Below are 15,316 nucleotides of genomic sequence, written 5' to 3'. Positions count from 1 at the left end.
ATTTCAAGAAATTACAGAATATCTGGGATATCATTGTTCTCAGAATAAATTAATGTAGTATCTGTTCTTAAAGATGTTCAGTATCTTGCTTTAAATAATTTTAGCTAGAAGCATGAGCACATTTAGCTCTCCTAAGAATGGAAGCTTAATATTTTACTCGAGATACATATTTACTCTATTAATGAATCATTAATTAGGCTAATCTAGCCCACTGCAATTTGCACACAGACACATCTTCTAATAGGTAACGTAACTCAGTACATGGATCTACAGTCAGATCTGCCCCCGACTCACAAATGACCTCAGAAAAATGCATCGATCATTCCCACTGTGTTCTATTTCTGAAAAGGAAAAAATAATTAACAAATTTTGCAACTCCTGCAAGGTTTTGAAATTATATGTATTATATCTAAGAACTAAAATTGTCATGCACCTTTTTGAAAAATTGTATCAAATAAACCTCTGTAAGTTGCCTTTAGTAAAGGAAACCTGGCAATAAAAAGATGCATGGTATGAAAGACAAAAATCACAGGAAAAGAACCCTGACATTTAGAATCAACAAGGTATATTGTGAAATTTCCCAATTTTCCTCACTTGCTAGAACATGTTATGAGGTATTAAGAAACACTGTATTCCTTAATGGGAAAAAAAAAATAATTAAAAGTAGACTTATGTGATAATGCCACAACTTGGAACAAAATACGAGGGCAAGTACAGCAATCAACTACAATAAACTGTTGTGACAAGCTTAGACAAAATTACCTAACTTTGGTAATTTCTAAGTCTAAATACTTAGAAACAAAGTAATTTAAGTAGGTCACACAAACATTCTTCAGCTTTCCAATATTCAGAACACTCTGCTTGCATAATGGAAAAGGCTAAAACTCCTAAGTTCTTAAGCCTTACGTTACTAATTATGTTTAAAAAACAGAGCACAGATCACAAGCAGCCAAAATTCTGATTTGTGCTCAGATGCACACTTTATATAACATGAACTTTGTTTCTTTATGGGGCAATGAGACAGCAAAACATGCATCAGGAAAGATTACATATACCCATCTCTCCCAGTATTTCCTTCATACTGAAAAATTAACTCCATAGCTGGAGGGAAGTTTCACTAACAAAGCTTCTATAAAGACTTTAACAGAACTAAACTCGCCATATGCTGTGATATTCTACTCCCACATCAGAATTAAAACTAGCAGAATTTAATGAATCCTTTATTATATGAAGAGGTAAGTTTTCCTTCTGCAGGAAAACTAATCTTCACTAAAAATTGTGCCTACAGCATATAGTTAACAACTTCTAATACAGAAATGCAGACCTTTAACACATATTTGCACATTTACATGTATCCTGTTAATGGTATCTTGACTTGCTTCTTCAGACAAAACTGCACTTTTAAATGCCTCTGAACAAATACAAAGCAGCAACTGACAATTCAGGCCCAAATTTAAAAGACTGCAAAAAGTCAGCCCCTTGAAACAACAGAGTTCTACACTGAAATTACATCTCACACACACACACCCCCACACCCCCCACACACACACCTACACCCCCCCCCCACGGTTACAGATTAGCAGAGTACTAGTTTACCTTAAAGGAGATTGTAAGGGAAAAAGGACTCTTCCATCGAAGTCTATGCAACCCTTTTCCAAACGAAAATTTCATTTAAGCCCTGAATTCACAGGACAGTACAGTAAATCCTTAAATTACAATTAAATTTACTGGAAAGGCACATCTGAGTATAGGCATCTAGTAATTTTTCTATATTTATCTTATTATAGTTCAGAATAACACAAAGGGAGACTTGTTTTTTCATTCACCCAGAAGGAAAACTTGAAATCCGGTTATATCATCAGCTGAATAGTAAAAACAAATACCTAAAACACATTTGCAATTTTTCTTTGTCTGAAACCATACAAAAAGTGTATCTACTCAAGAATATAAAAAGAAGGTTTAGATTTGGTTTAAATGTTGAGTAATGAAAAGTTGGGAATTAGGTAAATTTGTTCTTTTCATCACTACATACTCTAAATAGAAAAACTTGTATTTTCCCCAGATGCACTTTACTGGACTAGAAGCATTGCAAGAGAAAGTAAACACACTTTGAGACAATTCTTGAAGGCAGATTGCAAAAATACTTACCTTTTTAAAAACCTTTCCTGATGGCTGGATTTCATCTTCCTCTTTTAGGATTTCACGTGTTCCCAAGAGTTTTTTGTCCTTAAATTTAGTTTTAGCATATTTAAAAACTTTGTCAAGTGTATCACACCCAGGATATAAAACTGAAGCTAAGCAATGTAGACTGTTAACAGATCTGTATGCACTCCCAGGCTTGTTATTCACAGGTTTAGCTTTAACCTGCTTGGCTTTTGCTATGGCCTGCCTTGATCCTGAAAATATGTACCACGGAATGTATGTTACAAAGGAGTACACCAAAATTATAAAGTTTATAAACTGTAGAAGAATAGGGTTGATATTATGCTTCAACTTCATTTTGTCTGCTTGCAAAGGTTACAAGGAAGAATTCAGAAACATGGACCAATTAGACAGGAATCCAAAAAGATCTGAAAAGAGAAGAGAGAATATTAGCTGTTGGCAGGGGGCTTATTTTCAAACATATCATTACAATCGGTATCCCAGTAGGTCTTTTTATGCAGAAATTAGGCTGGAAGTCTTAACACAATGAAACAAAATACCAACAGGTATTTTAAGGTCCCTTCCAACCCAAACCATTCTACAAGTCTATGATAATAGATTTGAGAAGCTACCCGAGTGAAGCGTAAAGTGCATTTATAGTTCATTTTGCTTTTATGCGCAGAACACTGATATTTATAACTCCTGGCTCACTCACCACTGCAGAAATTCATAGTCAACCATTATGACAAGCATCCTTGTTCTCCATAAAGATTTAAATTATTTTGATTTTTTTTTTTTTTAATGTTTTAGATAGATGGCATAATTTCTTGACTCCACAGTAGAATATATTAGAAAGTTCCATCACTGTGGTGGTTGATAGGATAAATGATGCTTTAAAAAAATGTTGACTATCCTGGCATCATAGGGACCTTTGAAAAAGTTATTTTTCTCTTCATAGTGCTGTTGCTAGGATTTTGGGGATATTTCCAAGCTATTTTCCAGTATTTACTAAATACTAGTTAACTTTTTCTCATGTATTTATGTAATAAGCATGCCCATTGCATACTGGTACTTGGGCTGGAAGTGTAGGACTGACGGGAAGTCCTTAAGAAAAAAAGAACCAGCAAAGTTCTGTCACATACAGGCCTTCATGGAGGAAGGTTACAGTTTCCTTCTTTTATGTAGATGTCCCACTCTTTATAATGTTTGGAAATGTATTTCAACCTACTTAATGGTTCAGGTTCTCATGTACAGAGTGGTGGCATTACTTGTTTTCTTATGGCTGTATGGAGGTTGTTGATTTACAGTCAAATGTCATATAGATTGCTAGTGAAGATATGCATGTAGGTATTCTGATGTGGTTGGAAAGAATCTCTTAAACTGTACAATCACACAATATTTTCAGATAAATACATGCCATTCACATGTCATTTCTATGTTTGTGGTTCTGTATTTATGTTGTGTAGTGTCCAAAGAAATGACGCTATCAGTAGGTATTGCAGTCTTCTAAATGGGAATGGATGAGTTGTTCCTCATGTCATAGAATCGTAGACTCATAGAATGGTTTGGGTTGGAAGGGAACTTAAAGATCACCAGGTTCCAATGTCCCTGCTATGGGCAAGGACACCTTCCAGTAGACCAGGTTGCTCAAAGCCCCCTCCAGCCTGGCCTTGAACACTGCCAGGGATGGGGCATCCACAACTTCTCTCAGCAACCTGTGCCACTGTCTCACCACCCTCAGAGTAAAGACTTTCTTCCTCATATCTTATCTAAAATCTACCCTCTTCAGTTTAAAGCCATTATCCCTTGTCCTATTATTATCATATCACTATTGATACAATTGTACTAAAAGCAATACCATAAACCGAGCAACTAATAATGATGTGAGATGCATAACCTTGATAATTCTTTCTAAACTAAGTTTTTATTCATAAGATATAATGCCAACACCATATTATTCTTTGCTGATGTCTTACATTCACAGACTCTTTGAAAACCCTAATGAAAAGAAATTTTAGTTGAAAATGTAATGTTTAAATCGTTTGAGATCCTTCAGTAGCAATGGAAAGAAACCTTGTTTCATGGACTTAGATTTGTCAGTCCTTTTGGGAACTGATCAATCCAGTATCCTTCATTTGTAGGATGAGATTAATTCCATCTCTCCCTAAACTATACAATTTCTTAAAACTCTAAGCAAAAAGATTTCACTATCAACTTCTCTAACAAGTTGCCGTAACCTCATTGATAACATTACATTGTTCCAGGCAGTTTGGAGGAACCAAGAGACATCAAAGTCTATTCAGTAAAGCACCCAGAGACATGTATTCAAATAAAGCATATGAGCTCTTCACAGTGAAGACTTACTGGATCAAACAGCAGAGCGGTAAAAGGAATTTAAAACCTTAAGGAAGAAGGGAAGTGCTTATATTTTAATTTTCAGATCAAAGACAAAAAGCCATGACAAGTTGAAGAAAAACAAAACAAACAAACAAACAAACAACTCAACCCCCCCCCCAAAAACCAAAACCAAACCACTTAAATAGGCTAAAGGGCAAACTCAGTAATCTTTTGAAGAGACTTATGTTCTTAGGCTGTCACTGAAGGATACTTAATGGAAATAATCATGTGCCAGGCAATAAGCTACTGCAGCCAGAAAAATTATGCTGTGGTTGATAGCAGCATAGAACATGATGTTTTAAAGCTGAATCCAGAGTTCACACAACAAAATTTTACCCATTTTTCAAAAGTTGTACTATAATTTTGTCTGGCCTGATTCAGGGATGGGGACGCCTCCCCCCACTCCCCCTTTATAACGCTGGAAAACTTCTGTGCCTACAAAATAAAAACATAATTTAACCAAACACTGTTACAAGCAAAAATTAAGGTAACTGATTTAATAGTCTTTGGAAAATTGTTCTCCAAAGAAATTCCCTGTCTGACAAACAGCAGAGCCTGTCCAAAAGCACTCCCTCTGGGTTTCATAACTTTCCTTAGAGAGGTACTGAGCCCTCCTAGAACAGCAGCTCATTTGATTTTGCAGTTATCCCAACAGCTTTATTCCTCCCTCAGAAGGAAAAAGCAACATTCTCCACCATTTCTAAAATAACCACACCAAGGTCTCATGTCAAGCTCTCTCTTCTGGCTTACCTGAAGCCTTGCACATAATCCCCAAACGTGGAAATGCTTGCTTTGAATTGCAAATCATAATTGTGCTATGCCCACCATTTCATAAAGGTGGCATTGCAAGAAAGGGTCTAAGGAACACTCCAACAGGACAGAGTAAGGGGAAATATTCTGGAATGTCACCCTGGTTCAGACAACTAAGTCTCCAGCTCTAGAACTCCACTCTGATGTACATCTGTTGCTCTGAATAAATTGCTAATTATTTCACTTTCTCCTTCAGTAAAGTGAGGATATTGAAAGTCATCTATTTCAAACAGTTCCTTTTAAAAATTAACACAAAGTATTTTTTCACTTAAACTGTAATTTTTTTTAGGATAAAAAAGTATCATTTGCAAATGCAGTTTCTTGCCTTAAAGGCCAAATAAGACTCCATCTTTCTTTCTTTAAAATCTTATAACTAGGAGGTAGCAAACTTTAGCAAGCGAGTGTGACTGTGCCAGTTTCTAACAATCTGGCAATTGATTTGAAACTGTGATATTTACAGACCATCTATGCTTGTAACAAATTGTAATTAACATCGTAATTACTATTGTAATTGGGAGTGGGAAAAGTGCAATCCCTTTTTGAACAAGCAAGAAAAGTGTATCCTAGTATCTTCATTAGAAGGATGCACTCCAGTGTCTTTGTAGAGTGATGGTTTTAAAGAGAGCTGAACCACAGCACAAAGTTCCTTGGTGGCAGTGTAAAGGCTCCACCTCTTTCCTTACATAACTGAACACCACAAGATGCCTTTTAACTCATCATTTCATTTATTCGTTTGCTATGCTCCTGAAGAGAAAAATTCCAGGTAAGCAAAGGAGATGCAATTTAAAATGCCTTTATCCAACAGATTTATCACTGCCATTCCCAGCAGAAGAACAAAGTCAGCCAATTGAGGGGGGGAAAAAAAAAAATCATTTTGATGACAATGTAGAAGCAAAAGTTAACCCTCACTGAGACTGGAGTGCTAGCAGTAAGACAATTATCTTGTACTGCAAGCAAAACCAATGCAATTGAACATGACAGTATATTTTGGGGTGGGGTACACGTTTGTTTTAAATAAAAGGTCAATTAACCTCCAAAATAACCCCCAGCTTTAATGACATTGTAAAAGAAAATTGTTTTCATTAAGATACAATGTTTGCACATGCATTTCTCTCTACAACAAATGCTATTTTGAGACTTTAATGTATGCTATTTTAAAAGCTCAAAATGAAAATATGAAATTAATAACAAATGTGCAGAACTACTCTGAAAAAGACAAGTCTCAGGGAAATTTTAAAGGTTATATCAAATTTGAAAGGGGTGCACTCTTTGCTGTTTAATATTCTGCCTTTCAAAAAGTATCAAGCAAACAAACAAACAAAAAAGGCCACAAAACTCTGAAAGACTTGGTGAAATACTACTGTGGGACTTTAAAATATGACTGAAATACAATTTGTGGTCGCCTCAATTTTGGAAGTCCGTGACTGCTTTTGACCACAAAAAGAAGGTAAGTAAAGCCCACATCTTGAGGCAGAAAATGGAAAGCAGAGGACAATAGATCCCAAGCCATTTTTGTAAGTATTAGACTATGACACTGCGATAAAGTCGCTGCAAACGCTCAGGTTCTTACAGAACATGCATCCATTCTGGTTTCACATAATCCTGCTGGGGTTTTCGAGGAATCAGTGTTCAAACCCCAACTAGTGATGCACGAAAGGTTGGCAGGTTAAATCCTAGAGGCAAGAGCTGCTAATTTATGCAAGAATACAACTTCCGGAAAAACTGTGCAAGCAAATGTTTCTGCACACATACAACAGCTGTTCAGTTCCCATGTAATTCTGCTTCATGAAGTAGTCAAATGGGAAAGAATAAGACCACAAGGTAAAATTATTCACTTTTTTCAACATCAAAGAGAAGAAGCAACCAGCACGCTCATTCATAAGTCTGGAGAAGTAAACTGGCAGTTTTCAGGACTGATCCCACTTAATACATAATCAGGGATTTGGCCTGATACACTACTTACACTAATACTGTTATACCCTTTAGTTTTAGAAGAAAACTTTTGTTAAATGAGAAAAAATAAAATCCTTGAAGGAATGTGTTTACTAATTGACCTTCTTATAATAATCACTACAATAAAAGCATGAATTAACAAGAAAAAGAAACCTTAAGCAACTTCTCATCGTGGCAGGTACAGGTACAAAAGCCAACACCAGATGTTCCCGTCTCAGTTTACTCAACAGGAGCTGTCACAGGCAACTGCGTGAAATCTAAAAGATGGAAAATCCCCATTAAATGTTGTAATTATAAAACACATCCTCCGTTCTTTCACTTGTCTTTTATAGTAAATAAACAAAATCTTTTACTTATCTAATACTGCACTGTATCATTTCAGAGAGTCTACATCCACTACATCTAAGTTAAAATAAAACCAATTGTAACATACAACACAGTCATGGTTCATACTCAAAGTCCAGGATAATCAAGGTAGCTGAAAGAGCACTAGTTTAATTCAGCAGCTCATGCTACTTGTCTCCTTGACTAACTTCCCACTGTCTTTCAGTGTAACTCTGGTTCTACTACCTGGGGTAGAAAACACATACCTATCTTTGTGTATCTATCTACACAGAAAATACATTTCAGCCTGAGTAATAAATACTCCCAGAAACTTTATAAAAAGACTATATGAAATAGTAATCATTACATTTCTTCTTCACTTCCATGATTTCACACATACTAATTAAACAAAACCTAACTCAAACCCAGAGGGAAAAAAAAAAAATAAACCACACCATTTCTACTTGCAGGAACACACAAGAGATTTCTCTTATCGGCAAATCTTGCAAACAGAAACTGGTTTGCTAACATTCATGGAAAGGATAAAAAGGTTATTTACAAGGTTAGGCTTCCCTGGACAAAATAAAAGTATCCTCATGTATTGCGTCATACCTTCATTATAAAAACTAATCTGAGTACTCAAGACAATATAAAAAAAGCCCGTAATATAGAATTCTAACTATATCCGAAATTAGCCTCTACTAGTTTACTTTTTACGTCAAGATGTAAACATTAAACATAACGCTAACAAAAACATTAACACCACAAAGGAAACAGGTTTTTACTACATCTGGAATTCACTATTAGAGCTGTCAGTGAAAACATTTCTTTGCTAGCATTCAGCAAGCAAGCTTTTCTTTTACAAAAGAGATCTTAAAAACCAAATTACTATTATTCCTTTATAAATACTCATGTATTCATCTATATAAAAATAAAAAACCAAATGTACAGATGCAACAGCCTATGCTTCACAAGGAAGGTCCCTTGACTATGAAGTGAAGTAGAGCCTCAGGTAATGAACAGCACTGAGGACAGAGTCCTGAATGTATACCCATCTAAGCGGAAGATCTGTTTTGCAATATGGGTTTAAGACATAGTTACATTTGAAAACAGATGCTCCTCACAGCTACAACAGAAGTGTTTTCACACATTTCTTGAAACAGAGAGGATGGAAATCCCAACAAGGCCTAGAGAATGGTGGAAATGGATGCCTTGGGTCCCTAGGGAAGAGTTAGCGCTCAGCACATTTTCCCAAATTTGAAGTGGCAGCAGAGGGAGCACAAGGACCTACCTCAGGTCCCTGGCTCACACACATCACCCTCTGCTTTCTGCAGCAAGCTTCTCCTCCCCACCACCTCCTCCTGCAAGCCCAGAGAGCTGCTGCCCTGGGATCAACTGCTCACATGCTGCTCCCTAGGGCCCAGCTCCCTCCAAACCATTCTGGTGGATCCCTCTCTCCCAGGTCCAGTGGTTTCCATGCAAGTGCAAATGCTTGCTTGTTTTCCAGACTCCCTATCCTGCTGCCTGAGTCTCAGCCTCACTTCTAGAGCAAGGGAGCCAGGGAGACCTTCCACACACCTCTCATCAAACATCCACAAAGCCCACCGCCAGGCAGACCTGAAAACCTGCTCCAAAATGAACTGCCTCTACTTGAGGCAAGTTGGGAACAGATCTGCAGCTCTGTCCAAAACGACATCTGCTTCTAACAGGGAGGAAAAAAAAAACTATGCTTGGTGCATCAATCCTTTGGTTACCACCACCCACTGGCAACAAACCTAGCAGTACACCAGCAAACCTAGCTAGTACCTAGCTAGCAAACCTAGCTTCCTCCATAGCTCCATCTGACCATGCAGAACATGTTACAGCTATTAAATAGAAAGATCTAGGAGAACAGGATTGCATGGCTGTAACAGTCTGACCTACACTCAGTCAGAGGTTTTCATTAAGCTTCTTCAAGCAGGCAGACCCAAAATGAAATTAATTCCCACGTCACCCACAGTCCTTGATTTCTCACTCAAGTCCTGAACACAAGATAATGCTTCTCTCCCCGGACATTGCTCTCCTCACGAATACACACTGTGAACTGCTATTAGCTTGCACAGAAAGAGGTACAGTGGGAGACCAAAAATACTACTGATTACAGTTTCTCTCTCAAAAAGACACAGATGTTCTGAATGCAGGGAGAATAACTACTCTCTGCAAGCACATCTAGGGTTATTTTGAGATACCTTTTTCAGATTACCCTATAGCCTCCAGCTGTGACCCACCCCGAGTGGGTCCCGCACAACCCTGAGTGAATACTCAGGCTCTTTAAATGCTTATGTCATCCCAAACACAGACTCAGTACCCAACATGCAGCGCCAATTCACACACCAAGTCAAGGTATTTCTATTCTTTTATTCTAATTTGCACAAAGCAGGGAGCTAGGTGGTAACTCACAAATGCCTAGCTCTCTGGCTGTCAAAATTTACACTATTTATACATTTTAGCAAGCAAAACCATCAGCCTTCATTGGTTACAAGTCACATAACTCTCATTATTTAGTACTCAGTTTCCTTTTTGTTAAGCAACTCTCTCATGTTATTTAGTCTGCATGCTCAATCTCTACTTCTCCTTGGGTCAGGCGGTTTCTCGAGTTGGTGGTCAATGAGTTGGTGCTGCCTATCTCCACCCGTTAGTGCTTAGTTTTGCTGCAAGTCAGCCTATCCATCCTGTGGCAGTACTTCCTTCTTGGAGCTCCTCTGTTAAACAAAGGGTTTGCTGGTGCTTGACAGAGTGCTTAGCAGAGCATACAAAAATGCTTATTACTTGAACTATTAATAAATCATCTGTTTTTAGAGAAGCTACTATGCATTTAATTTTATTAAGCTTTTGGTATCACTTGCAGTTACTCTGATGGAGGGCACAAACACATGCAGGCAGGCTGCTAGAGTCACTTCAGCAATCCACCTCTGCTCACACAACTTCTCCCCCACAAGGCTTCAGCATAAGCAAATCCAAACTGAACTTCAGTCCTGATGGCAAATCAGGGATGTCTGTGCACAAGTGTGTTCCTGAAAAATACATAAGGGCATGCACAGACCATCAGGAAAGACACATCATCACCTGGACGAAACCAGTTTCCAAGCCAAGTGTTTAACAGACCACTGGAGCAGCCAGTGAATGAAGTGCACAGCCTGGGGGTATGGTTTCAGTATGGCTCAAGCAGATTTAACACTTGGCTGCTAATAAAAACAGACTGTTCATTTCCAAAACCTAATCCAGGTCTTTGCCTCCATTGTACCAACACATTGTGCCTGTGTGGCTAGGAATGAGTCAGATAAGCTTGCTGATCCAGTTTAAACCCTCTCCTTCTCAGGACAGAAGGGTGGATTTTCCTTTGTATCAACTTTGGTACTTACTCGAGCCCAGGGGGAGACACTGAAGGCATCTAAATCAACAGAAAATTAGCATTACAAACTAAGTTATTCTTCTCCTATCTCAAACCTGGGTAACCATGAATAGACAGGAGTTAACACCATGGACAAGAGGGAAAACACAGTTGGAGGAAGAAAGGTGAGGAGCCTGGCAGTCATGCTGTAAATCAAACCTCCACTTGGCTGTAGGACAACCAAGATCAGCATAGACCAATATATAAAACACCTTGTGACTTGGTCATCAGCAGTATACTGTGGGATCAGAGAAGAGCTGGAGGATTAACTTTCTGCTCTCACCACCTACTTTTTTTGAGCTCACTGTTGGTGGTTTCAAGCGCTACCGCTTGCATGCTTTTAAACTTCAGATGCAGGCTATTAAACACTCCTACAAATACAAAGGGGTTTAATTTATGTCCTTTACATCTCAATGCTACATTTGTAAAATAATACTCTAAATTCCTTAGGAGGCAGCCAGAAGGCCCATTATTAGGACAAATATATTATTATGTACTTATTAAACATTAAGATACTGTAACAGTAGGAATTGCACGAACCAGAGTAGTCCTTTACCTTAAGGAAAGGACTTTCTACTATATTAACTAAATCTTGAGACAAAGGAAATAGTTTTATTATCTAGAAAAGCTAGCAAAACATTAACATTTTCTTTTCTTCTTAGCAGGCCCATTTACACCAAGAGAGGGAAAAAAGTTACACCTAGTGGTGGCAAGGAGACAAATGTGGTAGCTCAAAACTAAATTACAGAGAAGCAGTTGACATTTCTTGAGGACAAATATCTGTGCTTTCTCTTAAATGGATCCTTGGTACATGCAGTTAAAAAGGTAATGGTTAAGTGATCTGACATCAACCTTTTCTAAACTGTTCCATGCCCCACCTGTATGAAATATCACTGCATGTTGCAGGAGAGTGGGAGGCTTTGGTTTGTAAACCTATCCTCTACTTTCTAATGAAACACATACAGTAATATTTATGACAACCTGAAAGCTAAAGTGACAATCATAAAAGTAGACAGCTTTATTTAAAACAACCAACCCCAAACCCAAAACTACGGGACTTTCAATCCCCACAGTCTGACTGCATGGGCTACAAACTGAAATTTAAACCTTCGCCACAGATGAAAAGTAAAACTAAATCAAAATGGGTTCTGCACTAATTCAGGAGTAACATTTCAACAGGCATTCCTAAAGCTACCTCACCTACAACACAAATACCCTTCCAAGATAATAAAATCAGCTGAAAACACAAACCCCATTGCAATTCTGACCTCTAGAAAATTTTCTGTTCTCAAAACACCTTAAAACTTATGTGAGGAAATTAAGTTCGTTTTTTAACTTATACAAGACAGATTAATGGACTGATGAATACATCTTCTATTAATAAGAATAATAAAACACAGCTCTAAGGTAACAATTGTTGTCAGCAAACCTGAAAGCACTTTCCAAGAAGTTTACATCACTGTTATTACTAATACAGAGAAGAAAACATTGTCATAATTATTTGAAATAATTTAACAAAGCAATGGCTATGCCAGGAACACAATCCAGTGCTGCTACACCTTTTGTCTTCTTTTCTTCCCACTACATAATACTGCTTCATGGCAAACAAGTGTCCTAGTTCCAGGCACTTTATCAGATATTGTCAATACATTGCTTTCATTCCTTCTCATAAGCAGTTATTAGAGCATTTAAGAGATGTATATAATGCCAAACTAAATTAAGTGTTTTCACATTTGTATCAGAGAAACAAAGAAATTAATGGATAAAGTACCTTACTACTGGAGAAGGCCTCAGATTAATTTTGATATCTGCAAAACAGAGACAAAACCACCAATTTCCCAAGTATACTGCTAGATTTTTAAACCATGGATACAAATTAAACATGAAAGAGCACTTGAAGAACATCAATACCACTGCACACACAGTATGAAAAAAAGTCTGCATAAAAATAAACCACATGCTTCATCATTACCCTCAACCTCTGGCTACTGGAGAAGTGGATAACAGCCCAGTTATGGCTGCCAGTTTATCACTCTTCAAATTCCTGCGATAATTTTCCAATTGTTTAGGACAATCCTCCTAACTACTTCCACTGGGAGGCAGACTCTGCTTTGCATCTGAATGGAAGGGAACGACCAGAATGGTTTGATATACCATTTTCTGCTAAAAAATACAGCCTTAGTAATACAGTTCTCTAATTTCTGGGAAATCTGAAATGTTAAGGAGTGAACAGGTCTGCTTTGTTTGTTTCTTAGTAATCAAACCAGAAATAGATGTTCTGTTGCCATGTATTTAAACTGGTTGTGTGCTGCATTCTAGTCATGTATTTGTCAGACCAGAACAAAGTAACATAACAGCCATCAGAGATTTTTAGCAGTAAAGTGCTTCTGGGTTTGTCTCTAGCAGAAGCTAGACATAAAAATGTTCTCCTTTACTTTTAGATGAATTAGGGTTCACGTAGTGTGACAAAAAAATTGTTACCCATTATCACATGTTCATTCTTTAAAAAAATTCTAGGTGGCCAGCTTCAAAATCTGGTAAACCCATGTATTTGTATTGCCTCTGCCTTCTTTCTATAACATTTCTTCTTTGTATTATGGGCTTTTATTAGGAATAACCTTAACCCAGAACTTCTTTACAAAAAAAGCAGCAGAAGAATAAACTCAGGCAACAAAGCAAATCTGAGAGAACAAAACGATGACATAGACTTCAGAAGAAAAAGTAAAGTATTTATTTAAAGTCTTTAGAGAAGCTCCTCACAAGAAAAACATCATCCAGATGAACCACACTTCCCAGAGAAATTTTACAATACATTTCAAAGGAATAAGGACATCCACAGTGTGATCAAAGCTATCAAAGTGATAAAGTGGGATGTCTCAGAACTTAATTTGAAAGGCTGAGCTGTTGACTTTTTCAATACACTTTCTCTTCAGGTTCTAATTGCTTGGGTTTAGTGTGTTTCATTTTGTGGTTTTTTGGGATTTTGTTTTGTGGGTTTTTTTGGGGGGGCGTTGTTGTAGGGTTTTGGGTTGGTTTTCTGGAGGGAGGTGGGGGGTGAGGGAGGGTTGGCTTTTTTTCTTGGTTGGGAGGGAGTGGTTTGGTGGGGGTTGTTTTTTTAAACAACATCAGTGTGTCCAGTCATCTATGGGGATTTATAAAAAAAAGAAACTAATGAGTAAATTCCCACCAGAACATCTGCTTTTCTCCCCCCTCACTTTCCACTTGGTGACTACATCTCCAGAACAGGAGCAATCCCTCTCCTCTGGCTGGCAATGGAAGTCAAAAGTCCTTCAGAGGGGACCACTACCTTGTCACGGAAAGACTACTGCTTCCAAGCCCACATGCATGCTTCAGACAGTGTTTTGTAACATTCGCTCCCAATATAATGAAATCCCCACCAAGCAATGCAGCAGAAAAGCAGCAGGACTGCAATTTACAAGAATCAGCCCCTGGAAATGTTGCCTCGAGCCAACACCTGCAGAAGACTCACTAGCTGTTTCATATCTCACAAAGCAAACCTCTCCACAAGGACTAAGCAAGACATATCAAAGGCAGTACCACACTCCAGCAACTACATAAATGCAGAAAATAACTTATGGAGCTTTTCCTGAGCACAAATAGAAAGGAGGAAATGAAATTAGCTCACAGTTCTGCCAAGATGCAACTTTCAAGTACACTTTTAGTAATCATACCTCTGCCACAAGTTACTAGCCTTCTGTTTCTTAGACTTGCTTACATTAGTATCTGTGAATTCCCACCTCCTAAACACACACCTTTACAGATGACTACCCTTGACTCCTGAGCTGTTTTAACTTTAAGATTAGTTATACTTGAACATATACCCCAATTGTAGCGCAACACACTGAAATGGCCTTTCTCCTAGAATTTTTTTCAGAAAACAACACTAAAAAATTACCTGGTTTATTCAACTCCCAATTTCAAAGAGGCTCAAACTACACCAAACTGGGATTTCTAAGACACTAGGAATGCCTCACCCAGACAATCAGTAGAAATAGGCCTTAAATGTTTCTGATGGATATAAGCATGACACTATAAATACCAAGTTGCTAAAAGAAGTGTCATCCGCAAGCCACTTAGGAACTTTATCACCTTTGCCACAGATGCACAATCCTGTTCTCTGCGACATCAAAGCTGGCCAAAATAGTTCCTGAATTAAGCACTTTATGAATCCTAGGTAAGGCTACCACAGAAGCAGGTTTCAGCCATTACTGCTTCAGCCTCATTCCCCATGTATTTATG

General features: G+C 37.8%; 1 protein-coding gene across 3 annotated transcripts in view; it reads right to left on the bottom strand.

Annotated features, from left to right (window-relative positions):
• ACSL3 (acyl-CoA synthetase long chain family member 3) overlaps window positions 1-15,316 on the bottom strand; it is a 56,854-nt gene that overhangs the window by 33,505 nt on the left and 8,033 nt on the right. For 2 of the 3 annotated variants that reach the window (XR_003992652.1, XM_030494857.1), the window contains exons 2-3: window positions 7,456-7,559; window positions 2,149-2,570 (exon numbers count right to left, since the gene is read on the bottom strand). Coding sequence is in view for 2 of the 3 variants with exons in the window: in XM_030494857.1 (XP_030350717.1) it covers window positions 2,149-2,499 (351 nt within the window). In the remaining variant the exon portion in view is untranslated. The remainder of the gene's footprint in view (window positions 1-2,148; window positions 2,571-7,455; window positions 7,560-15,316) is intronic. The other variant, XM_030494858.1, reaches the window with a different exon arrangement.

Source organism: Strigops habroptila, chromosome 8, assembly GCF_004027225.2.
Source record: "Strigops habroptila isolate Jane chromosome 8, bStrHab1.2.pri, whole genome shotgun sequence".
NCBI lineage: Eukaryota > Metazoa > Chordata > Aves > Psittaciformes > Psittacidae > Strigops > Strigops habroptila.
Note: the sequence above shows the minus strand (reverse complement) of the source record. Positions and strands in the feature narration are given on the sequence as shown.